The following is a 25,941-nucleotide window of genomic DNA, read 5'->3' as shown; positions in this document are numbered from 1 at the left end:
TATATTAGCCATCGACGGACGATACGACGTCGGCTAACCTACCTAGCCGACGTCGTTTCCCGCCTATAATTGAATTCGGGCATCGATACGACGTCGGCTAGGAAGGTTAGCCGACGTCGTATCCAATTAGTATTAAGCGCGGCGCATACGATGTCGGCTAACCTACCTAACCGACGTCGTATCCCGCCTATAATTGAATTCGGCCATCGATACGACGTCGGCTATGAGTGATAGCCGACGTCGTATCATTAATGCCGGGCGCGATACGACGTCGGCTACCACTCCTAGCCGACATCGTATCGTGCTGATTTATAATATTTTAACCTACAACGTCGGTTATTATAAATAACCGACGTTGTAGGGTTTTGAATATAGTCCAAATAACTTCAATTTTAGATTTTACTTGTGCTTCAAATTAGGGATTCAATAGTACTACATACAGCCGTCTTCCGTCCAACAGTGCTCCAAATATACCGTCGTCTTTCGTCTTTTCAAAACAGAACACCATCTTCCGTATTCTCAAAACAGAATGCCGTCTTCCGTCGTCCAGCCGTCGCCACCGCTGCGAAGCCCTCCATCCGCGAAGCACGCCGTCGCCGCGAGGAGAAGCCGCCGTCGCCGGTTATTGGAACTTTGAATTTTTACAAATAACTAACTTTATTGGAAAAAAAATGAAAAAACACCCTTTTTTTATTGCTTTATTCGTTTTAATATCCATATTTTAAAGTCCAGCACTTCGACAATAAAAGCGTTTGTAGTCCAACGGTTAGGATAATTGCCTTCCAAGCAATAGACCCGGGTTCGACTCCCGGCAAACGCAGTATAAGTTTTTCTAGCTTTTAAGGCTTTCTCATCAACCTCACCTGACTCTTTGTACATTTCTATTTAGTAGTATTGATTAATATGTATGAATAATAATTTTGTACTTAGTTTCTCGTCATTAACTAGTTAACAATATAAATGAAACCTGCAAATGAAATAATTAGTCATGCAAGCATTTTATACTGTTTCTGGTTATAATTGTCATAAACTTTCATTGCGCTGACAAAGAGGATGTAGTAGTGTAGAATTCGAAATGTGATACATTGAATAATTGGTAGATACCCAAAAAAAAAACACCCTTCAAAGGTTAGTACAAGTGTTCAAAGTGTATGTAAAAAAAAAGTGGTGAATAGATTCAACATGGAGATAGTTGAAAAAGCATAGTCTTGTCAAAAGGTTCTATATATCTGACATTTTCCAATGCATTTCTTTAGAGAAAATCCATCCTATTGATGCTAATGAGAGGAAAGTAAACTAGTGTAAATTCAAAGATGCAAATAACTCAAATTTATTCAGGTTTTTCATGTGGACAAAAAAAGATAGATTGATGAGTTCTCCAATGAGGTAAGCTTAGAAGCAGTTCTTTGTGTAACCTGCAAGTATAAGCTTCCCATTCAGAAACTGCAGCAGAAAAGCTAGCCCAGTCAAATTTATATTGCTTCTCGTTGACAGTTGTCTCATAACCGAAGAGTGTTTCTGCTTCTCGGGGATCCTTTACGAATAGGCATTTCAACTGATTTATGTGCGCCCTTTGAGTTTCAGATGTTGGAGCCACCTTGGCAGATACCGCTTTGAGTTCAGTCTTCAAATCTAAGAACTTCCAACAATAAAATAGTACGACCTGGTTTGAAACAAAAGGAGCGTTAGCATGAAAACTACACATTGACTCTGTCCATATAGTATTATTCAATCTAGTTTAATAATCATATCGCATTGCACAAAATCAAGATTCCCTGTCAAACAGCTTAATTTTCGTTTTTAGATGCCAACAAAATGTCCTAAAGCAAGTAGCTAGTGGTGTCTCGCTTTGGAAGATTACATAATTGAGTGTTTCATCTCATTTTTCGATTACGTTTTCTAACAATATTTCCAAAAAAAAAAAAAAAAAAAAAAAAAGAAGAGAGAATTCCACGTGAATGCATGCCATGATTCAGACATCACGTTAACAATTAGCAAAAAGTCCTGCCAAAGGATGGCCGGGAGATATTTTGCAATGCCAACTTTATGTGGAGGAGCAATGAATGATACCTGAAGGGCATGTGTTACATTTGCAAATTTGTTTGCAGACAACTCGTCAACTTGTGCTAACTGGAGTGGCTCTTTGAGTAGTTCTAACAAATTACTGGATGAATCTGATGGCAAGCCACAACTTATCTCCTGAGAGGAATAAAGCTCGAATCCAAGAACATGTAATCTTCCACACCGTATATCAAATCCTAAGGAGAACTTTGAGGCTTCGTCTGGGGGGAACCAATACATATTAATTGGTGATGGAATGGGTAAAAATGAATCACGCTTGTTATCAAAATCATCCAGTGAAATTTGTGAGAGAAGTGAGATCAGTTTGGACTCTTCATCATGAGATGCATCACGGCTGAACCACAAAGTAAGCGTGACGCGTTCCCCATCAGTTACCTACTCGTAGAAAATAGGAAGGGGACATAAAGAAGTGAATACTAAAGCATTATAGATTGAGCAATAGGGTCCTATACAAATGATAGAGACCTCATTTTTGGCATTGAAAAGCGGATGACTAGATTAGCTCCAAAGTTAAAAATTCAACTCATCCACTGAAACATTATATGGATTCCAGTGAAACCATGAATCACATCATTATACCTTGAGCAATAGTTAATTAATAGATTTCTACAACTCTAAATAGAGAATTGGGCAGCTAAATGCATTTATTTTCAACAGGGAGAAAGAACTGGCAGCAAAGAATTGGGTAAAGAACTGGGGATTCAAGGCTGCCTCCAGCTGAGAATAACCACATCAGCAAAAATGAAAAAGAAAAAGCCAGCTTTTCAATTTCAAATGTGATACGCACCAGAATGGATAGTTTACTGAGAAAAAGGAGATGATTGTTGATATGATTGTGCCTTTGATTTATTCTTGTCAAATCCCTTAGTAAGGGATTTGACAAGAATAAATCAAAGGCACAATCATATCAACAATCATCTCCTTTTTCTCAGTTAACTATCCATTCTGATGCGTATCAAAATGCCATGTCAATAGGGTAAACGAAGGCAACCTGCTAACTGGAGCTATTTGAGTATTCAAAGGACCAATTGTATGTTTTTTTCTTTTTGTTCAGAGGTCAAATGCATTTTCGCAACAAATACGAAAGCCTATTTGACCCTTATCCTGAAGCTCTATAAACAGCAAAAAACATTTGAAAATTATTTTAAAAAATGTTAATTATATAAGTGGAGGGAAAAAAAAGAGTGGGTTTGACAAATAAATAGTAAATAAGACAAAAGGAGTAACTAATTACAACAACCCCTAAATAAACAAGAAATAAAAACATTCTATTAGAGATACTAAAATACTCCACCCAGGGTTGCTCCTGTTTGAGTTTGAACCTTTGGGGCCTCACCTCAACCACTGGGCCAAAGGTCATTGGTAAAGACATACAAACATTAAAATGTTCATTTTGTGAGTGTATATTATATTACACATTGCACAATAGTTAAGAAGGAAAAAGTGAAAAGCTAAAAACAAAAAATATTAGCTGAAGTAGGGCAGAGAGTAAGTGTTACCTCATCAACACAGTGGATATTTTGATCGTCTGCTGTGTACAAAATGGCATCCTGATGTGGCATAACTAATCAGTAACAAGTTAAAGTAAAAAATAAGAAGCAATAGTTATGCAGTCATAATATCACATTGTCACTCAAACCTAAGAAACATCGGGCAGGAGCACAAAAATGAGATCTTTCTTATCTTTATATGCTTCATTGCTCAAGTTGTTCAAAATTGAGCACCAAGACTTATTCTGAAACTCATCTACTAAGGGAGCATTTGGAAGAGAGACTCAACTGCTTTCCTGAAGGCCGTTTCAATGAACTACAGTTGAAGCAATTAGAGTGGTGAGCTGCTCCAATCACAAAAATTCCAACTAGGGGGATAAGGGTCCGGTGGGAACAGTGTGATTGGAAAGTTGGCCTGCTCCAATCTCACCACCACTGTTCTAACTGCTCCAATCTCATTGCTCTCCCAAATGCACACTAAATAAGATGAACTAATCTTTGAAGTGTGCCAAGGTTCAAATGTTCAATTTGTAAGGGGCAACAAAGGTGTGCCATCTTATAAGAAAACCAAAACAAATCTTCTCAGTATATTGGTCTTTAACTATTTAGGAGATTAGACTATCAGAGAACTCCATACTCCATAGAACAACTAGAAAGAGGAAAGGGAAATTAATATGTTGAAATTAAAGAAATATAATACGGAGTAATATAATACTCAAACAGCAATAAATGGAGATCTGTTGAGCCATAAATCACTTACACCAGCCATGGGCAAGATGTCTGTAGGCTCCCCGTCCTGGAAATGAAAGACCCCTCCTTTGAAATCCACATTATAACTATTCAAATAACAAACTGCCTTGAACAGAAAAGGTCAAAACTAGTCAGCAAGAGCAACTGTAAGACATCATAGAAAATAAATGAGAATACAAATTGGTATTGCACCATCCATCATTCAAACTACAGAAATATCAAGAACTTTGTCTGCAACCAGGAAATAAGAGGCTACAAACACAATGAGACAGGCAGTGTTATGGAATGTATATATATTAGGTAGCATGGAGATTTAAAGGGATTTGAGTAGGTGGTCACAAGGAAAGAATTGGTCTTGTTTCCTTCTTAGAGGTCTTCTAGCATGTATATATAGGGCTGTGTATTCTTTCTACTTAATTATTCAGAAACATCCTCTTCACTCTTGTACATGGTCGGCATACCTTCCCAGAGGAAGTAATAAAGGAATAGATGTAACAAAAGGGAGTTCCCTTCCCTACTTATCAATTTTGGTGTCATTGTGTAAACATCAAGTATAAATGAGGATATACCTGTTCTATTTGATGACATGGATAAACTAACTGATAATTGAGCAACTACATTAAAACCATTGATAGAAAACTACATAAATAATATGTATGGTACTCATCTGCAACGATAATAGAGACATATTATTGTGATGTGATAGCAAGTTAACATGGGAGTACAGAAGACCTTTGTTAAGTTATCCACAGCAGGAATTGAAAGCTCTAGCAACAACACACAGTGAACATTTAATTTTGATTGCATAGATCAACATAGAATATTGAAAAACAGATACAAGAAAGAAATAATAAAGGACAAGAGTGAAGATTTTTATTCTTTAAAAAAAAAAAAAAAAAAAAAAAAAAACTGAAAATTTAAAAAGGAAGGAGATACTCGGAGAACACACCGCAAAATCTCGTTGTTTAAGATAAGGTCTATTGTTGTCACTGTGCCAACCAATGCTTGATCCTTTACACCAGCTGAATATTACATAAAAACATTAGGCATCTATTTATAATTTACTCAATAGTACACGTTTAGTAACGTCAACAAGAAGAAAAGAGAAATGGAGCACATTTTTGAAAAATTGATTATCAACCATTCTCCAAATACTTTAGGTAAGGGAAAATAACATGCAGAATTGGTACATGACTATAACACTAGTTAACTGTTTATGAACAGTTAGATCGCCAAAAAGTATCGAGGCAAAGCAAACATTCAACTATGTTATTGAGTGGTGAAGCATACGGCATGGACTGGACTTCTTTGGTTATTGATTTTTCAGAACAATTAATTCTATGAACTAACATGCATCTGACAATTAAATAGGAAAAGACAAAATTTTAATCAATGGCCAATAAAGAAGTTGCATTCAAGGAGTCTCTATATTCAGCCAAAACCAAAAGGTTTTTATGATGTTTTGATTACATTAAGTTACCATCCGCTGACCAACATCATGTACAATGTACTGTATCTAGCCTTAAGATATTTGGGAGCTTACTGCCCAAGATCTAGGGGGACCTAAGCCATCCTCTCCCATGGCCCTGCCACTTTTTCAAGTGTCATTGCTCTTAATGAGTGGCACTTACAAATGTTGACCCAAATCCAAGAAGCTAATAAAAAGTTCATCATACAAAGTACTTCAGTACTTCACCAAATTTTAGGAGAAAACTACACTCCATCCTCATTCTCCTCTATATTCCAAGACTCAAATTTTGCAATGTCACATGTCAAATATACAGAAGTAAGTAGACTCCTTAACAACAAGAGTAACAATCTTCTATTACATTCCATTCTTATGGATTCCCCTTGACATTAATTAGGGTGGGGTGGCTCACAGCTAAAATTCAATAGGAAAATAGTAAAAAAGGGGAAGGGAAGAAAAAACAGAAAAAGAAAATTTGATAAATATTTTGCAGTATAATAATAAGACCAACCTGATTAGTCCAGTGAATTCAACAAACAGCTCGTACTCGCATCCAAAATACTCTTCCACTTTCTCCTTCAGCCTCTCTACCACACCCACCCAAAGAATACACATAAAAATAACAAAGAACAAGAAAGTATCACAGCCTCACAGATTGGAAAAAAAATAATTAAATTAAATTGTCGAGAACTGGAAAAGCATATGAAGAACAGAATAAAACCTCTGATAGGAATTAAGGGCATGATCAAATGAGCGCAGTTAGTAGCAATTAGATGAAAGAGTGTGGTGGAGAAGACATTTGGTCTGTACCCAACTGTGCAACAGCTCTTATGTATAAACTCTAATTCCTACGATCATAAAATAAAAAAAAATAAAAAAAACAATGGATTTGAGGATTTTCAGCTGTCTGTAATTTAGGTTTTCTGGTAGTGGTGAAAATCACCTTGCAGAGTTGGAGAGATAGAAAGTTGCGAAGGATGAGGCGCGGGTGCTTGCAATCTGCCATGTTTGGGATTGAGAATTAAAATCTGGAAAGGAAATACAAAAATGCTTCGACTCTCCAGAGAGTGCTGCGTTTCAATTTTCAAAGATTGGTATGCTGTGCTAGGCTGGTGTAGGGGTGTAATTGAGTCTAGCTGATCGTGAGCCGCTCGGTCAAAGCTCGGCCTGAGCTTAATCAAATTTGAACTCAAGCAATTGTCTCGTTTAATAATTGAGCCGAATTCAAACTCTAATGTCTTAGGTTCGTGGCTCGACGAGTCACTCGCGATATATATACATATATAATATTAAAATTTATAAAATTGAAATTCGAATTCAAGTTCAAACTCGAGCTCGAGCTTGTTTACACTCCTATGATGGTGCACCACTACGAAATAAGGGCTAAATCGGGAATTAAAACGTAAAATAACCTTTTTTATGACTACAATCAAGTTATCTAACCTATAAATATAATAATGTGGTCTTTGGTAAATACTACGTAGATGTTAGTTGTTAGCTATTCGTTAATTGGGTTAGTGAGTTTGACTAATTGATAATATTAACTGATTGGAGAAAGATGTTTGGTAAACTAGATGTTAGCTGATAGTTGATTACATGCAAAATGACTTTCTCAAAAAATTAATCGAAAAATTTCTTTTGAATAGTTTTTTAAATGTTAGCATTTTGAAGCAATAATATTTTACAATAAACTAATTGATCAAACACTTATATTGAATGTTTAACCCAATCAAACAACTATTATAGGGCGTTTGGTTGGGAGGAGGGAATTATGGGGAAAAGAATTGTAATTCGGTGGAATTGTAATTCAATGAATAAAGTAGGAATTGAAATTACATTGTTTGGTATGCATGAATAAGAGTACAAGGGATTTAAAGGTAATAAGTGACAGAATGACTAAAATGCCCTTATTTAATAATAATAATAATATAATTTTACACACAATAAGCAAAATACATATCTTAAAATGGGTTACTGTTTTTTTTTTTTAAGGTAAAATGGGATAATGCTAAACTGCCATATACAATTTTGCTTATAATGGAAATTACCCCAGGGAAGAAGCAGATTCAACACTTCATACATCATACATACACTTCATATATATACAGAACCAGAGATAGAGATGAGAATGGGAGGTGGAAAGCAGCCAGACAATTGTTTTATTTAAGGGGCAAAATAGTCATCACAACACATTATTTTCTCCCATTGACCACCGAATTGTAATTCTTAGGGGGAGGAATGAATTGTATATCAACAAAGGGAGGGAATTGCAATTCGGCCGAATTGCAATTCCCTCCAACCAAACACCGTAATTGTATGTTTCATTGAATTCAAATTCAATTACACCCTTATTACGCCCAACTAAACGGGTCGTTAGTGGTCAAATAAGTCAAAATTGACTGATAAGTTAATTATGTTTCCAAACATGGTCAATATCTTTTCAACATGATTATTCCAATATTTTTAATTGTGATGGACTCCAACATGTGAACTTCTATTTGAAATGGTAACAGTGATGTTATTAAACCACACTTGAGTTAAAAATAACTTTTGTTTCAAATCCAGTGATTTAGTTACTTCATATGATACTATTTACAAATCATAAAAACTGATAAAATTAATCCAAACTTGATATACATGAGAGTTAAATCGTATTAAAATGATCATGTGCGACATTCTCAATTTAGAAATTGTTGACAAAAATTGAACCCGTGACCTTTATGTATTAGAATCATGCTTCACTATTTGGTCACTGTTTTTGGACAGAAAAGTTATTGTTTTACTTGGAAGAAATTTTGATTAAAAAGTTTTAATGTGACACAACATTTATATGGAGTCAAATCTTCAATCATATAGTTACATTAGTGGTATACGTATCAATTATTCAAATGAATGAATCTCGTAGTCACATAATATCACTTTCATTTAAAAAAATTTCATATGTAATGTTCAGCCCATATCAAAAATAAAAGTGTAGTGAATGGTGACATATGAAATTGGAATATAAACAATAAGATTGTCATTTGCAAATTGCAATGCAAAATAATTACATTTACAAATCCTTAATTGCATAATGTTCAAGTTAGAAAAAAAAATAAAAGAAGCATTTATTAGCAGAATGTATTTTTTAATATTTTTAGATAAATATAATATTGGAAAAAAAATAAAATACTACGTAGAGAAAATAAATGTTGGTCGATTATTTTTAATGGATCGAGCCTACAATAAAACTAGCTAAATATCAAACAGTAGGTACAAAAAATGTATTTGATTAATGGGGCCAAGAGTCCAAAACACTTGAAACATTATAACGGGCTACAAATGTTGTAAGAGCATCTCTAGAATGAAAAACATCAAACAAAACATAAACCATGAGAGAAACATATGAGAGTGGAAACATGATATTTGGCCATTTCACAAAACTAGCATTGCCAATCCACATGTTACCAATAAGTCAAATGTCTTACTAACAAAATGTAAGAGCATCACTTCACAAATGGAACTCCAGAAGGAACTTCTTCGGCATAATCTTCGTACTGACTACCGAAAAACTGCCTCAAGAAATATTCCTCGTACGGTATCCTCTCGTAGAAGAATCGCCAGACAACTATCGCAAATGCAATGGTTGAAATTGGGTTGCAAAGCATGATTTGGGTACCAACAGACCAGATCAAGAACCCACAATAGCTGGGATGGCGTATGTATCTATAGATTCCGTGAGTAACTAGCTTGTGATGTTCCTCGTGATAGATTTTTATGAGATGAGTAAAGGACTGACCGGCAGTTACAATAGCTAGCTTCCTGATGATCTCACCTATAACAACCATTGCCAGGCCCAGATTGTTTATCCACCAATGTTCCTTCATCTGAGGAAAGAAGTATATTTCGACGTGGTACTCTAACAGGCAGAAGACCATGGCCACTCCATAGTTTTTGCTGATCAGAAGGGACTTGAGAGTTACTTTTGACTTCCCGTGAATGGCGATTGCAAGAAAATACTCAGAAACATGGAAGAACATTATTGCGATGAACATTTGCAATAATTGTCTTAATGGCGTGTAGCTAAAAATTTCTGTCATTTTAGGCTAAGTCAATAGACAAATTGCTCCTTGGAAGAACTTCAATGAGACTTAAACCAAAACATGTAAGAATGTGAATTAAAAAAAAGTTGCATTCTGAAATCTAATTCAGACCTGAAAATGTTGAAGAGCTGTGTAAAACCAGTGATATAAACTGGGCCTCACAATCAAAGCAAAGATCTTTTAAGAATGACATGTTCTGCAACATAATGTAAATATAATCAGATGTCAAAGGGCAAGTTGGGTCTGAAAGAAAATAAGAAAACAGAGATGCAACAAAATTTCAAGTCACAAACATTGCTGAAGCATAAAACATCAGATTCCATGGTATGGCATGTAAGAGTTACACATACAAAATTTTGATCCGTAGAAAAAACATCACAACACTTTATTCATTTGATCAAATAAACTCAATTTTTCATGGAACGAAATTTAAGGGGAATGAGGTGACAATTAAAGAGGAAAAATAATTAAAAATTAAGGAGGAATGCATTTCATACCAGTAAATTGAAAGTTGCAATAGTCTAGAGGCATATATCAAATACCATGTTCACTCCCTGAGACAATCCGCCAAATACATAAACTCTTCCATATTTAGGTTTAACATGTACAGAACTTTAAGTGACACTTATAAAATTTAAAAATAAAAGATGGGGAGGGGCAGAACTCACCCAACTAATACATATTGCATTTCATTCTAGTAAATTGAAAATTGATAGTTTACAGACATTTTGCTCACCCCTAAATTGATCTAAATTGAATATTTCAAATTAACTAACTGTAATGAATCTGACTTGAGGTTGTGACGAAATTAACTACACAACAATTTTGATGAATTTATAGACAGGGCTCACAGTATTCCAAGTCCTAACTACACAGCAGATGCATGATGTCAAATATATTATATATGCCAATTTACAGTACTATCACACAAAAGCTTCAAATAACCCAGCTGCAACACCATATTCAGTTATGATGCAGATACTTCTAGGTCCTTCAAGAAGTTCTGCACAAGAATATCCCCTCTTTAACTCTTAATTCTATTCTTGGGAGAACAGGAGCTATATCTTTACAGATTTTTAACAAACACTTGGCGTGCATATCTGAGTCCAACCCATTTTGATAACTATAATCCTTCAAGACTTTATGCACAACAACACAAAACAGCAGTATAAATAGTCAGCTAGATAAAAGTCTCCATGATTTCTCTCAAAATTTCTTCAGTAATATCCCCTCTTTTACCCTTAATTCTATTCTTGGAAACTACTTCTTTACTGATTTTAACAAACACTTGGTGTGCATATCAGAGAGACAGAGACTGAGACTGCTACTTATAATTCCCATTAACAGTTGGTGTGCATTCGAGGATCAAGCAAGAGATATCACATTTTGATGAAGACAGCGGAAATACTCTTTTAAAATTGAAAAAAAAAAAAATAACAACAAAACTTGAAGCACTATAATTCAATAAAAAATTCAAATGATTTAATCCAAAAAGCATCTACGATGCAGAAAGTCTGAAGCTAACAAAAATATAACAAAGAACCAGTAAAAATCAAAATTTTGATTCATAACCTTCAAAATTTTAATTCCAAAAAGATGAACATCATAGCAAGAATTTCCTTACCAGCTTTGTATGACCGTAGACGAGTCCAATCGGGTAGATACAGGATGGAGACTCCAAATAGGGCGTTACTAATAAGAACGAAGAGGCGCCGCCCGTCGAGTCCTCGGTAACCGGTGACAAGCGTTGTGGCACACTGGCACTATGTGAATCGGATTCACAGAGATAGAGGGACAACGCCAGAGCAAAGAGGAGAACAAGAGACTACTGGAAGATTCCAACTCATACTTTAATGCGCGTATTTTTGTAATAATATATCAATTATTTTATTATCTAATCTAATCTAATTTATCTATTTGAAAATCGGTACTAAAACAATAGTCGTGGGATCAAAATTGGTAGAAATGAAACATGTGGACCAAAATTGTCATTTTACTAATAGTTGTGGGATCAAAATTGGTATTTGCTCTTTTTTTTTTATATAAGGGTGTGTTTGGAAAATAGAAAAATGATTTCTCGTAAATGTTTTCTGAAAAAATGAATTATTTTTCAGAAAATAATTTCATTTTCTGTGTTTGGTTGCATTCTGGAAAATTATCTTTGTATGTTTAGTTCATTTTCTGAAAAATGAGTAAAATGTAAAATTGTATAATTAATGCATTGATTTCACAATAGAAAAGGTAAATTTTGGCGAATCAATGTGATGTAATTGATCAAATTAACTGTAGATGGACTTCAAACAAGTACTTAGAGAACTTTTAACAACTCATCCAGTGTTGGAATTCTTCCACTATACACTTGAATTTCAAGAAAGATGGTAACTGCTTCTTGCTCATTTGTTTTGTATCTCTCTATTTATTTAATTCTTTCCTCTTTTTTGAAGGTTAAATAAATGACACATATTACTTTTAAAAATGAATATATTTTCTAAAACATCTTATACTTTATAGTCTAATTAGTTTTGTTATATTAAAAAATTAGATGCATAGAATCGATTCTATATTGATTCCCTTATACTAATATTTAGAAAATTAACCTGCCATATTTTAGCCATTGATATATATATTTATATTGAATGTTCACAATTAAATATTCACAATCTACGTACTAAATATTCACAATTCAATTATAAACATTAAATATATAAACATTAAATATATAAGGTGGACTTAGTGCATGGTATAACTAGTGCAAGCTATGTTAGTCATCGCTCCTTAAGACAATATGTTGTCCATGGCATTTTAAGGAGAAAAAATATAAGAAAGATCCAAACATCAGAATTTTTACTAAGAATTAAGGAAACTATCTATGCAAAAACGGAATTTGATTCACATAGTACAATCAGAATGAGGGGGGAATTGAATATAATTCCGAATACAAAAGCAGCCGGGCGGCCTATGAATCCTCCAATGGTGCTTCAGTAGTTAGCCCTCCTTCGTTGGTGGCTATTTTATCATCAGAAGAGGGCTCATTCTTCTCCTCTGTAGTAATGGTTTTCTCAAGTGGCTCTTCCTTGACACCTCTTTGCTCCAACTCTTTCTTTATCCTTCTAATTTCCATATCCTTCTCTTCCAGCTTCTCTTGCAACATAAACACCTGCAACCATATTTAAATGAGTTTGTAAATTTGGAGGTGATGATGATTGGTTATTAAGCTCCAAAAGTCATTATTTCGGTAACTCAGATCCTAAAAACATTAGGTAGCAATGCTTCAGAACTCGGCCACATTCTTGAAATATCAGGGAAAATGAATCAGAAGACAAATCCAGCTTTTCACATCAAGCTAGAGGGGGAATTACCATTTCATTTGATATTTCAACATCATTAGTCAGCCCCTCTACTTGTTTGCATAACCCTGCAACCGATAACAGAAGACAAACAATTAAACCATCCACCGTAGGATTCAAAATCCAAATTAGAAAGCTAAAAATTACGACATTAAGAGACAACATATAAATAGAAATGACGAATTTGATTCTTAACGCTACATACTTGTCAGAAAACCATAGAAGAACACAAACCTTCAAAGTGACCTTTGAGTTCTGCATTCTGTGATTTCTGCAAAGCTAGTTTCATTGCCAATTCATGCATCTGCAAATGAAGGCAATGAAAAAAGTATCAACACCAAAACATGTATCTTCAATTTCCAAAAAACGGTGTCTACAATTTTAAGCAAAAAGCAAAAGTTGCTCTTTTAAAAATCCATTTTAATCAGTATATATGTTGACAAATGCAAGGCTATTAATTTTAGAATAAATAATTCATTCTTCTAGTAGGAAAAAGGCAGAATTTATACAAATAATTGTAAATACCTTCCCCTCATTGGCTTGATTACCAATCTCCTCATTTTCCTCCTGTAGAGTCCTGCATTTGGCCATTAACATCTTCCCCATCTTGCTTTGTGGGGTAAAATTGACAGCATTAATATTATCTTGCAACTCCTTGACCTTTTTATCCTTCTCTTCTACCAAATTCTGCAGTAGCAAGTGACATTACTAATCTATAACAAAATCAGCAGAAAAACAATAAAGAGTATCAAGAGACATGTCAACAATAAAACTTCCTAGAACAGAATAAAGAAATTCCTCAGTTCATTCATTTGAAAAAAAATACAAAATAAAGATAGTATAACAACAAATGGAGAGACAGTTACACAAGTTATAAGATCAATTTAGAATTACTTTAGATCCCAGTTCATGGGATCCCATAAACATGTGCCTGACAGAACATCAGATACATCTTAGTATATGTCAATTTTTCCTCACCTATCAAACTAATCACAGGCTAACCCCAAAATCAAAGGCTTTTTCAGTAAATTAAAAATAAATAATAATAAAATAAAACAAGTAGAAAGGTACTGATGAGGGGCTATACAACCACATATATCAAAAATAAAAATGGAAGCACTATCTATTGAGCTAGCTACATGTTCCTCCTTTTACCTTCCCACCTGAGGAATAGGAAAACACAAAATAAAGATATGATACTTCCATAGTGGAGGGAATATTGAGTTTCTCATTTTTCATTCATCTTACTTGACCTTCACTAGTGGTAATTTCTACATCACCCCCTGGACAGTGGTTGAGGGGAATCTGCTTTTCCTACCGAATCACCAAAGCATAACCAATTCAGGTTGTCCTGAAATAGATGTCCCCTCTTTTCCAGGAAAGAGGGATGCTCTTTATTTTTGAACATCCACTAAAACTACAGAACACTGTCAGGAATCACATGGAACCCACTTTTAGACTTTCCCAAACCACTTCTCTACTTATTATCTCCAAAAATTTTAAAAATAAATAAATAAAAATAAAACTTCCCTCTATCTTTTCAACTAAAAACTTGTATATCTCCAACTCAACTTCTACTTATTGTAATAGGCAAATGAAAGTTTAATTAATAGAAAAACCAAGGGGTGTCGACCCTTAATAAAGCTATGAAGAGGCTCATTGGGTTATACACTATACAGGCCCCAAAAAATCCATAAGCAACATATCAGCAAACTCTATGTAGGCTTTTCTATCCACCCACAGAGAAGGGCCCCCGAAAGAATGAATTCATGGATCTTTTAATGCTCACTTAATACCCACACCAATTTAAGCTAGTACAATCAATTTTGAAATGCATACGAACCGACAGAAATACTCACAAGTCATCCACACTGATCCACTACAATGACAAAAAGGAGTATTGAGGAATAGTTAGGATGCATAAAAATGTAAAAAACATATGTGCACAACAGGAATGGTAAAGTGACACATTGTACATTCTTAGCCAGTAATAATACAATGAACATAGAGAATGAACCTTCAGGCGTGTGAACTCTTCATGAATAGCTGGATCTAACAATAGTTTCCTTGCCTGCCAATTATAACAAAGAAAGAGAACTCTTCAAATTGAGAGTCAGGAAAGAGAACAAAAACAAATGTAAGAGAAAGCGAAACGAAAATAAAAGGAAAAAGGAATTAGGTATATAGAATAACTTCCTTGCCTGTCTAATATAGATACAAAATAGTGAACTACAAACTGAGAGCCACAAAAGAGAACTATAGAACGTGAAGGGGAACAAAAATGAATGGAGTTGGTGGAGGTAGAACACCCTAGACAGTTATTAGGACTCAACTCTCAAGTAGCTACATTATTCCAAAAGGTGGACATAACAAAACAAGATCCCAAGGAGATCATAAGAAGTAGGAATAATGCTCAAATAGGCCACCGAACATCATGCGAAAGCAATTGGACTACCAAACTCAAAAAAACTGCAATTGGGTCCTTAAAATAATCAAAATCATTCAATTATACCAAAATTGACAAGTTCTACCAGTATCAATTGACATGGCTGTTACTTCTATTATTTTTGCTAAAAACATTGTGCAATTTATTTTTGCTACGTTATTTCCTAGTTTTGTACGCTTATTTTGGCCTGACATAAGTTAGCCAAAAATTCCTAAAACCAACATTAGTAGTAAATTCTAGAGATTTGACAATAATAAAGCAGATTCTGAGAAAAACAGTGGTCTATTTGGTTGGAACCTTTTTTGTTGTGTTCCTTTCTATAAAAACTAAACAAACTAAACATTTCAGGAAGGTTTCATTATAAAACATACTCCTAATAAATATATGAATTGGATAAATAAAGTGCATACCTGCATGGATGGTGGTTTAAGTTGAGCTCTTAGGTCACGAACTGCAGACTATGATATCATTATGAAAAAAGAGAGAAAGGGTTAGACTACAAAGAAGACCAATAGCATTTAAATCATGAAATTTACTCAACAAGTAAGCTTATAAAACATAATAATACAGCGCAAAAAACAAGAAAACCCTCCCGAAAAGGTCATTTCTTTTGCTTACTTAGGGCTTCCAAGAAGTTGGCTTGCTGGGAGCAAGGCACAACCTACAGATAGCCAGTTGGTCTTTTCTCAATATGAACCCCCAGAAATTTTCTTCCCGCTATAATATGGACAAAACCCTCACAATGGCTAGAAGAAATAATGCCTCCCATCCTAAGCTAACATCTTATTTTAGATTTTAATCAATGGGGCACATCTTCAGAAACATTAAGGCTGCATTTACTTCAATTATCCAGTTTTCCAATTCTCCAAAACGTGATTATATACAGATACACACAAACATACAACACACACACACATAATATTGGCACTCCATTCTTGTCTGTTTCCATAAACTAACATGTAAAACTGTAAAAGTCATAGTACTATCTAGGTATTTGATACCCTTTCAATTTTGATATCCATAGTCAAACCAAATACCCTTTGTGTATCATAATATACAAGGCTACAGAACATTTCTTACCTTCAACTCAGCTATCTCTTGATCTCGTTTTGCAATATTTACTATAAAGGCAGCTTCTTTTTTCTTAGCTTTCTCCAACTGATGGTAAAGCCATGGAAATAAAAACAAATGAAGGAAAATTAGTATGGTAAAACTACAAGAACAAAACGTACTAAGGAATGAAAATAACTTATGATCAAAACAAAACCTGTTCCCGTAACAACTCCTCGGATGACCTTAGGTTTTGAAGATAGTTTATCACAATTTTTGGTTCTGTAAGGAAACAAGTCAAATGAATAATTTGAAACTATTTAAAGGAACCTAATCCACACACATAAAAACCTGCTAATATGGATACCAGATCTAGCTATTCCAGCAGTCAATGGATATATCATATATGCCAATTCATGACAATTAAAAAACTAGAAAAAAACAAGTTTACACAAATATAAGACATTAGAGAACATTTTAAAATATACACAAACCAGGGGTTGTTCCAGAAGGCATGAAAGATTCCTTCTGAAATGAAGAATGCCACTTCAGTATTTCAGACTTTGCAGCTTCAAGTTCTGACTACAACACACATCAAAACCCCATTAACATTTTAAATGTAGAAGGAAACAGCACAATTTTGGATTTTGGATGGTCACCAATAAAGTTCTAGCCATTTCATAATACATTGCTAAGATAATACAAGAGGATAATTAAATGATGGAAGTCTTCAACTCTACTAGGTTCACAATTATAATAATGCAATGCAGTTTTTAAAGAACTTCGAACATCATTTGACCAAATATTTGAGTGCAACAAGAGGATTACGGGAGAAAAAAAAAAACAAACAAACAAACAAAGGACTGACAAGTAAACATCCCGAGAAGACTTCAAAGCATAAGCTTAACTTTATGAGAGATTTTCAAATGCAGTCAAAGTTCAACTTGGAATCACTGGTGAAAAATATCAAGTTATCAACCTAGCAGAAGATTTTTCAAAATAAGCTAGAAATAACAAATTCAAAGCCATTGGCTAATACTAGAAGTTGGATTGATAATAGAGCCCATTAGCAAACACTCGTCAGATAGACAATAAAGATTAAGGTACATATTAATCAACCATAGTAGATCTGATATGGATTAAAAATGTAAATTCAACAATATCTCCAATAGTGCACACCTGACATGTTGCAAGGGTTTCTTTACAGTCCTTAAGACTGCAAAAGTAAAAGACAAATTATATATATTAGTGGTTTCAATTCAAAAGTTACTTGTTTCCAAAAAAAAAAAAATCAAAAGTTACTAAATACATATTAAGACACTAGTAATACCTCTCACGAAGAGACAAAATAGTCCCCGTTGCAGCACCAGGAGCAGTTTCTTCCACTTTTATGTTTCCCTAAATTTAGAATGAAGGAAATGCATCAATTATTGCATAAGTATATTCAAAATTCAAGCTGCACCCTTCCAAGCACTAAAAAATAGGGCTAGTAAGAGTGTGAATTGTGAAAGTTTGGACGAAGTGATAAGAAAAGGAGGCCAAGGCATGAAGTTTGATGTGAAGTGTATTAGGGAAATGGACAGCTTATAGCAGCATCAATTGTGCCACCATCTTTCATTATGTCAGCAATTGTAAAAAACATAATAGAAGAAAACTACAGAATTTGTGAAAAGGCGATACTTGTTCAAAAAACCATATCAGTTTTGTTCCCTTAGTAAAATAAAACTTAAACTGCCTATAAAAGTAATAGAAATATAAATTCATAAGACACATAACAGTAGGAGAATTTGCAAAAACAAAAATTCCTATTCATTTTAGCAATCCACAAACTATTGTAAGTTTGTAACGCTCTCCTCAAACTCAAGGTAGTCAAAGCTAGAGTTTTAAACTGGAACTCCTAATACCTCTAGGATTCCCTAAACTTGAGTTTGGGCAAACAATAGACTTAACTAGTCAAACACCTTAGAAGTGAATTTTATAGCTGGATTTCAAGCTTGAATGCTCACTAAGTCACTAAGTCAAGCACAGCAACACGTGTTATTCATTAGACGCAATTTTTGCAACACTAGGCAAGTGCAAGCAAGATAACCAGCACTTGGGTATAGAAATCCATTATAAACACACTACACAATTTCTAAACCTCTAAGGATTTTATACTGTTTCTTGCTAAACCTACAACCCCCATGGTCCTTAAACCCCTACCCACTTGCCCCAGTTCGTACAGATGACACTGGCACTTCAGACTGCTGGAATAATGAACTGCCAATTGTACAACCACAACCAAACAGTTAAACAGTTCCCCAGTGAAAATCACCTGGTAATAATCACCAGGAATTATAAAATCAGTACCTCCAAATAAGTTTTGAGGCATCATTGATGCTTACATCAATAATCCAGATAAAGCACAATATAAAGGGATTATATGCACACAATACAGCAGAAATGCATAATATTCAGCACTGTTAAAAAGGGTAAATGTCCAAATAAAGGGGAAAAACCTTCTTGGAGCCAAAAAGATCCTCTTCATCATCATCAAGCTCTCCAAAGCTTCTCTTAGTCCCTATCACCAGATTCTTCTCATTAACGAATACCGTGTATGCATACATTAAATGAAGAAAATTAAAAAAATTCAATTAAAAAAAGAAACCTGAACGCCGGGATCCAGTGAAATCCCCGCCAAAATCATCGTCCTGTTAGTTTAAAAAAAGTAAGGACAGGAAGTACAGAGAGAAGTAGAAGAAATGAAGTTCAAATAGAGAGAGATAACTTACATCATCGAGATGGTTAGGAGAAGCCATTGGATGCGCTCTAACCGGGAGAACTTCGCCTTCAGTGACCTAGAGACGCAGCAGGAACATTGCATAACAAGTACAAATTACAATACACTAAACACTCAAAAATGAAAATTTTTAAACTTTAAAACACTGGACACAGGCATTACTAGCAGTACAAAAAAATTAAAAATTTACCAACTTAATTAAATACTTAAACGTGTAAATAACATATTTAGTATTAAAAATACAATGATTTATTCATAAAAATTACACTTAATAAAAAAAATTGCCAATTAAAAACAAAAATTAAAAAATTTACCTGAGGAAGAGTGGGAGACTGTCGGACTGACTCGGCGTCTCCGCGTCTCGGTCGACAGGCGGAAAGGGGTCACCGGTCACCGGCGTCTCAGCGGAAAGGTGTAGGCGTTGGCGTGTCTGACTGTCTGAGGACGTTAGGGCGGTGAGGCCGTGAGGACTGGGAGCGTATACTCGTAGAGCGTAAGTGGTAGGTCTGCAACAATGGAGGTCGGAGAATGCGAGATTCTGGAGAAGACGAGCCACGAGTGGAGCCGGTGGAGATCTTATGTTTGAACTTGCGTTGCGAATTGCGATAATGCGATTAGGATTAGGATTAGGATTTAGGCGTGGGCAGTGGGCTTGCTACTGGGTCTGGGACTTTGGGCTATGGACTAAATGCCTGAATGGCTTAATGGGCTTACAAGTTACAGCTTACTTAATTGTTATATTATATATATATATATATAATATATATAATATTATATATCGGTTATCGGTCACCGATCGATACCGATAACCGACTCCCAATAACTGTATAGTAACTGAAATATCGAACATTTTTTAAGGTAATAACCGTAACCGACCGATAATCGATTTTTTAATCGGTTCGATTATCGGTTAGCGGGCAGTTAACTGATATTTTTCCTCAACCCTAGTTGTAAACAATGAATAGAAAAATAGTATATTTAAGAATTTATAAAATTAGAGAACAATGAATAGCATCATAATATATTGAATATTGATCAAATCTTCTTATTAACATGTTTTTTTTTTTAAAGATGTTTAAGAGGGGATCACGCTTTGTCTTGATCTAAGGAGAAAATCACGCCTCTCTTAAAATTGAGGAAGGAGGTCACGCTTCTCTTAAATAGGGGAGGAGGTCACGGTTTCTTATACAAAAGTCACGGTTGAAGCACAAGAAATTAAAGCAAAGGATTTAACCAAAATTTCAAGTGGCAAAATGGTAAAAGCAAGAAAAATAATATCAAAGGAGCATGGTTTAAATCCCATTGATATCATATCTTTGAAAGCTCTCCTATCCTAAACCATCTCATTGCTAATCCTTTCATTCTATTTGTGCCACTTGAATTCTTGTTAATTTTTTTGTTCCAATATTCACTTATACTCCTTGCTTGATTCCATTTGTACCACTTGAATTCTTGTTAATTCTTTTGTTCCAATATTCACTTATACTCATGGCTTGATCAAGACTTTTAAAATAATCTATAGCTTCTAAAAGCGTGACATTTTCTTCATCTACTCAAAATGGCGTGACTTTCATTCTTCTTCCAAAATTGTTACTTCTTCTAAAAGTGTGACATCTTCTTCATTTGCATGATTTCCTCCATTGGCAAAAATTACATGAATTCTTAGTTTAAATTAGGAAGAAGCCTGATTTATTCCCATAAATAAAAAAAATGTAGTTCCATAATTTGTATCTTCCTTCCAAGACTAAAATCTTCAAAATAATTTCTTCCAAAAAATAATTTGAGATCATAGGCTTCAAATTAATTTTCTTCTTGACTCTTTTCATGTACCAATTTCTTCTTCTTATTGAAAAATAATTTATTGAACTTGTTGAGAAGACTCATACAAAAATAAATAAAACAAACAAGGGACTAAATTTTTATCATATATTACATTTTGATTCATCAAAATCTAATTAAAATTTATTCCTAAGAATAGTCAACCAAATACCTCCTTTGTGTATCATAATATACAAGGCTTACCTTCAACTCAACTATCTCTTGATCTCGTTTTGCAATATTTACTGTAAATCTTTTTTCTTAGCTCTAACAATAGTCAACCAAATACCTCCTTTGTGTATCATAATATCTCAAAATGATAAATTTAACATCATTTTGTATCTCAAAATTTCTAATTTGATTACATTTGTTGCTTAGTAAAAAAATCAAAAATTGTTATGATAGTGTGTTTTACAGACCTAAATATAATAATTAAGTGTTTCTTTATTTGTGCTATACCATAAACAGGTTCCTAACAAGTAATTTGAAAGTTATTGAAATGCTTTTAAAATTGAAGAATCTTGAAAATCATTAAGCTAATAAGTGAAAAATAATGTTGTAAAAGTAGTTTTGATATAAGAATAATAATAAAATGTGAATTTCCTATTTTACCCCTCGAATTTTAAATATTTGTTAATTTTTCCGCCAAATTTAACGGTCAGGAACTAAATCGCCAATGCACGAATAACTGTGGGACTAAACTCGGATACGGCCATAACTCAGGGGTTGAGTCCGCACTACCCCTGTAACCCAGAGACTAAAGATGTCATTTTCCCTTTAAAATATAACTCTAATTAATGGTGTGATTTGCTTTCATTTTTACTCTTTATGTCCTTTAACAATATATAGTGTTTAATCTTTATCAATATGCCAAAACATATTTTAAAATATAAAAATAGTTAAATACAATTAAACTATTCAAAATATTTCTTTAATTTTATAAATTTACAAAACAATTACATAAATTATTGTGTATATTTACCAAAGTCATTATTAAAAAAATACAATATACCCAAAAAAAAAACACACACATACACGAGAAAAAAAAATGTTCTTTTTAATATTTTTGGAGGGAGTGTGTACTCTCCCCTTTCTTAAGAATCTTTTTAATATTTCTAGATGAAATGTTAGCAACTTATTTTATTTACTTATATATTTTATCATTGCATTATTTATTTATTTTAATTTCAAAATTTACTAATAATCTAATATACATGAAAATAGATTAAGGATATAATAATAATAAAAATTATAACATAAAAATAACTATCAACCAAACAGGTTTATATTATGTTAACGTTCCCTACAATTCAACATTCCTTAAGCTATTCTAAAATTATGTCAACCAAACGCTCCACCAAACCTAATTTGTTAACCCCAAACTTTCCAATTGTATTACGCATTGACGCAGCCGATGCAGGGAGCTAGAGACGTGGCCACGCGACGACCGACGACGGCTTCCGGCAACTGGCGTCAATCTCTGGCGAGCGGCAACAAGTCAACAACAGGTATTATTCCTAAGTCCTCGCTCCTTAGTTACTGTTTGGTTAGTGTAAACTGTTGTGACTGTCACTAACTGGAAGTTGCGGCTACGGCGACTGAGCTTGCTTTGGCCTGTTGTGGCTGTGCGGCGGAAGAATGATTAGGTGTATAGTCTTCTACTTTTAATTTCTTATAATATATTATATATTAATATGTAGTGGTAGTCGGTATGTTACTTTGTTTATGTTTTGCTATTGATTGTTAAATAGTTATGAGATTATATAGGATGACAATTATCAATATAATTGAATCTATTTATGAACAAGTTAACAATAATGATACAACTTCAACTCCATCAATTTCTGTAAGTCAACCAATTGAACGTAACAACTCTATTAGTGTAGGAGGATTCTGAACAAGAGCGGATTATGCTGAAGACGTAACTTATTTCATTTTATGTTTTTATGCCATTATGTTTGCATTGTGCGTATTCATCAGGTTGATTTAATGTTAAATGGATTGGGGACTTTTTGCCATTTCTTTACTTGTATTTCCTGCGTGCTAAGACTACTAGTCGTGTTTTGTTTAGAGTTGTAAATGAGTCGAGTAGCTCGCGAGCCGCTCGGTCAAAGCTCGACTCGACCTTGGTTAAAGTCGAGCTCGAGCGGCTCGTTTAACAATCGAGCCGAGTTCGAGCTCTAATGTCTTAGGCTTGTGGCTCGATGAGCTGCTCGCGAGCCATATATATATATATATATATATATAAAATATTTAAATTTATAAAATTGAAATTTGAAATACTAAAATTTTTAAATTGAAATTGAAACCCTAAATATTTTCCTAATCCAAAGACCAAAGACCAAACACCTCATGTCCGCCTCCCCTCTGCCTACGCGACTTCGCCCACAGGCCACAGCCCATCGCCTCCCCTCTGCCTTCGCTGAGTGACCGCCGAAGACCGCCGACGTCCACTGCTGCTGTCGACCGCCGACTGTCTCCCCTCCGCCTTCGGCCTTCTCCCAGCGCTTCCTCTCTGCCGACGGTAAGTGTTCCAGTTATTTTGTAGTTCCTCCATTCTTATTTTCTAGTTTCAAGCTTGTGTGCAGAGATTGTTTTATAATTTGATTATCATTTACAGCCTGATTAGTTTCAATCCTGATTTCGACTTCGAGCTCGAGCTCGAGCATCAATGGCCAAACTCGAGCTCGAGCAGCTCATTTCTTAAATGGCTCGAGCTCGGCTCGGCTCGTTTGCACCCCAAGTCTTGTCCAATTATTTCTTCTATGGTTCTGTTTCGTGTGCTTGTGACAAGTAAGAAAGGAATTTGGTAACAGGTTGGAATCACATTATTTACTGGTTTTTATGCCTAGTGTAATAAAACTTTTATATTTTATTTTGAACTCTAAATTTTATATAGTTTTTATTATTTATGTTGGGATATATCAATTTATAATTTTAAATTTAATAGTAGCACTTTGCACTTAAACTCAACCTCAAACTCGAGCTCGGGCTCGAATTCGAGCTCGACCCATGTGAAAATTTAGCTAGCTGAACTTGAGCTTAAATTTTAAAGCTCGATCGAGCTCGAGCCAGCCTAGGTTCGAGTTCGCTTCGGCTCGTTTGCACCCCTAGTTTGGAACATGAAGTCATTGTCTTAAAGATGTAAACATAAGTTCTTGTTTGTTGTTTATTTTAAGATACACTTTTTTCTTAAGTGCAGTTGACAAATCTTGAAGTTTCTACTACATTTATCAGGTTTGTGTTACTGCGTCTTAGACTGGATTGAGGTTCAATATGGTGAGCGAGAGTGGTAAACAAAGAAACCAACTGCTAGAAAATGTGTGTTGTTTGCTCCGGAAGTGCATTTTTTCAGTACTTTCTGTTGGTCCTATTCCTAGCCATATTGCATTTATAATGGATGGAAATCGAAGATATGCTAAGAAGCAGACTTTGGAAGAGGGGCATGGGCATAGGGCTGGTTTTTCTGCTCTTATGAATATGCTAAAATATTGTTATGAGCTCGGTGTGAAGTACATAACTGTTTATGCCTTTAGTATTGAAAACTTCAAAAGGCGCCCTGAAGAAGTTGGATCCCTCATGCGCTTGATGCAGGAAAAGATTGAAGAGATGATTAAAGAGCAAAGCATAGTGAACCGCTATGGGATTCGAGTTTACTTTCAGGGGAACTTAAAACTTTTGAGTGACCCTGTTAGGTCAGCAGCAGAGAGGGCTATGGCGGCAACCGCAGGTAACTCAAATGCCACTCTATCAATCTGTGTTGCCTACACATCAACGGATGAGATTGTACATGCTGTTGAGCAATCATGTGAAGAAAAATGGAAGGAAATCAGTGAAAAAAATCAAAATTCTGCCCAAAATGATATAACAGAACATTTGAATGGAAATGATAAGATTGAGAACCTTATTGGGTCAAGAGATATTGATAGACATATGTATATGGCTGTTGTTCCCAATCCTGATATCATAATACGTACCTCTGGGGAAACTCGCTTAAGCAATTTCCTACTATGGCAGAGTGCAAAGTGTCTTCTTTACTCGCCCACCGCCCTTTGGCCAGAAATAGGTTTCAGGCATTTGGTTTGGGCAGTTTTGGATTTCCAAAGGAACTACTCCTACCTTAAGGGGAAAGAGAAGGAAACATAAAATTTTTAGGGGTCATAGTCATTGTGGCATGAGATTTCCTCTACAAAGATGCAAATACAATACGGGTTGGGACTTGTTTTTGGTGATCTCGCCCTTGGGTGAAGACGATGATGATAGATACATTCGCACAGAACTGGATGTAAGTATAAGCTATCTGGAGTACTTACTGTTCTATAGCCAATCATTATATGCATCTCCCACTATATCTAAACATAGACTGTGTTGTATCAATATGCATTTCATCCCTGCTTACACTTAGATTGCCTGTCCAGCATTCTGTTTATCTGCCTCGTGGCCTCTGAACTCCATGGTTTAGTACTTCTTCTGGAGCTGGAGATATTTCATCAGATTTTGTGAGTTTTTTTGTATGTTAAAAGTAATCTATGCTCTTTTTTTGAATTGACTTGAGCTGTAAACTATATTTTGGAAAAAAAAATTGGCATCTTTCCCCCCCCCCCCCCCCCCCCTTTTTTTTTTTTTTTT

General features: G+C 34.7%; 4 protein-coding genes and 1 non-coding gene across 10 annotated transcripts in view; 2 read left to right on the top strand and 3 right to left on the bottom strand.

Moving 5' to 3' along the window:
• The first annotated feature begins 748 nt into the window (after positions 1-748).
• On the top strand, positions 749-820 carry TRNAG-UCC. Its single transcript has one exon. It is a non-coding gene; the product is annotated as a tRNA-Gly (tRNA).
• A 309-nt stretch (positions 821-1,129) lies between these two features.
• On the bottom strand, positions 1,130-6,872 carry LOC116003787. The gene is made up of 8 exons (XM_031243713.1): positions 6,734-6,872; positions 6,512-6,638; positions 6,302-6,377; positions 5,272-5,344; positions 4,333-4,428; positions 3,582-3,632; positions 2,071-2,457; positions 1,130-1,663 (listed from the first exon to the last, which is right to left on the bottom strand). The coding sequence occupies exons 1-8, from the start codon at positions 6,794-6,796 to the stop codon at positions 1,331-1,333; spliced, it is 1,206 nt and encodes a 401-aa protein (XP_031099573.1). The 5' UTR covers positions 6,797-6,872; the 3' UTR covers positions 1,130-1,330.
• Positions 6,873-9,041: 2,169 nt separating this feature from the next.
• LOC116003753 (protein-S-isoprenylcysteine O-methyltransferase B-like) lies at positions 9,042-11,703 on the bottom strand. Of its 2 annotated transcripts, XM_031243672.1 has the most exons (4): positions 11,497-11,703; positions 10,370-10,426; positions 9,984-10,068; positions 9,042-9,862 (listed from the first exon to the last, which is right to left on the bottom strand). In XM_031243672.1, exons 3-4 carry the CDS (start codon positions 10,063-10,065, stop codon positions 9,276-9,278), a joined length of 669 nt encoding a protein of 222 aa, XP_031099532.1. In that variant the 5' UTR covers positions 10,066-10,068; positions 10,370-10,426; positions 11,497-11,703; the 3' UTR covers positions 9,042-9,275. The 2 variants fall into 2 exon arrangements, with proteins under 2 accessions (XP_031099532.1, XP_031099531.1); XM_031243671.1 differs by lacking the exon at positions 10,370-10,426.
• Positions 11,704-12,610: 907 nt separating this feature from the next.
• On the bottom strand, positions 12,611-20,103 carry LOC116004773 (FKBP12-interacting protein of 37 kDa). Its single transcript, XM_031244938.1, has 15 exons — positions 19,809-20,103; positions 19,487-19,552; positions 19,363-19,405; positions 19,214-19,275; positions 18,046-18,113; positions 17,895-17,931; positions 17,210-17,297; positions 16,933-16,997; positions 16,746-16,823; positions 16,076-16,123; positions 15,237-15,290; positions 13,745-13,906; positions 13,454-13,523; positions 13,232-13,287; positions 12,611-13,029 (listed from the first exon to the last, which is right to left on the bottom strand). The coding sequence occupies exons 2-15, from the start codon at positions 19,511-19,513 to the stop codon at positions 12,829-12,831; spliced, it is 1,059 nt and encodes a 352-aa protein (XP_031100798.1). The 5' UTR covers positions 19,514-19,552; positions 19,809-20,103; the 3' UTR covers positions 12,611-12,828.
• A 3,549-nt stretch (positions 20,104-23,652) lies between these two features.
• Positions 23,653-25,941, top strand: part of LOC116003635 (dehydrodolichyl diphosphate synthase 6-like) — a 3,161-nt gene continuing 872 nt past the window's right edge. Inside the window, exons 1-3 of one of the 5 annotated variants that reach the window (XR_004094685.1) lie at positions 23,653-23,836; positions 24,550-25,597; positions 25,731-25,811. Coding sequence is in view for 3 of the 5 variants with exons in the window: in XM_031243536.1 (XP_031099396.1) it covers positions 24,589-25,458 (870 nt within the window). In the remaining 2 variants the exon portion in view is untranslated. Of the gene's footprint in view, positions 23,837-23,932; positions 24,129-24,514; positions 25,903-25,941 lie in introns of those variants that run through there. The other 4 variants (XR_004094684.1, XM_031243536.1, XM_031243535.1 and 1 more) reach the window with 4 other exon arrangements.

Source organism: Ipomoea triloba, chromosome 14, assembly GCF_003576645.1.
Source record: "Ipomoea triloba cultivar NCNSP0323 chromosome 14, ASM357664v1".
Taxonomy (NCBI): Eukaryota; Viridiplantae; Streptophyta; class Magnoliopsida; order Solanales; family Convolvulaceae; genus Ipomoea; species Ipomoea triloba.
The sequence above is the reverse complement of the archived record's forward strand: the minus strand, read 5'-3'. Positions and strand labels throughout refer to the sequence as shown.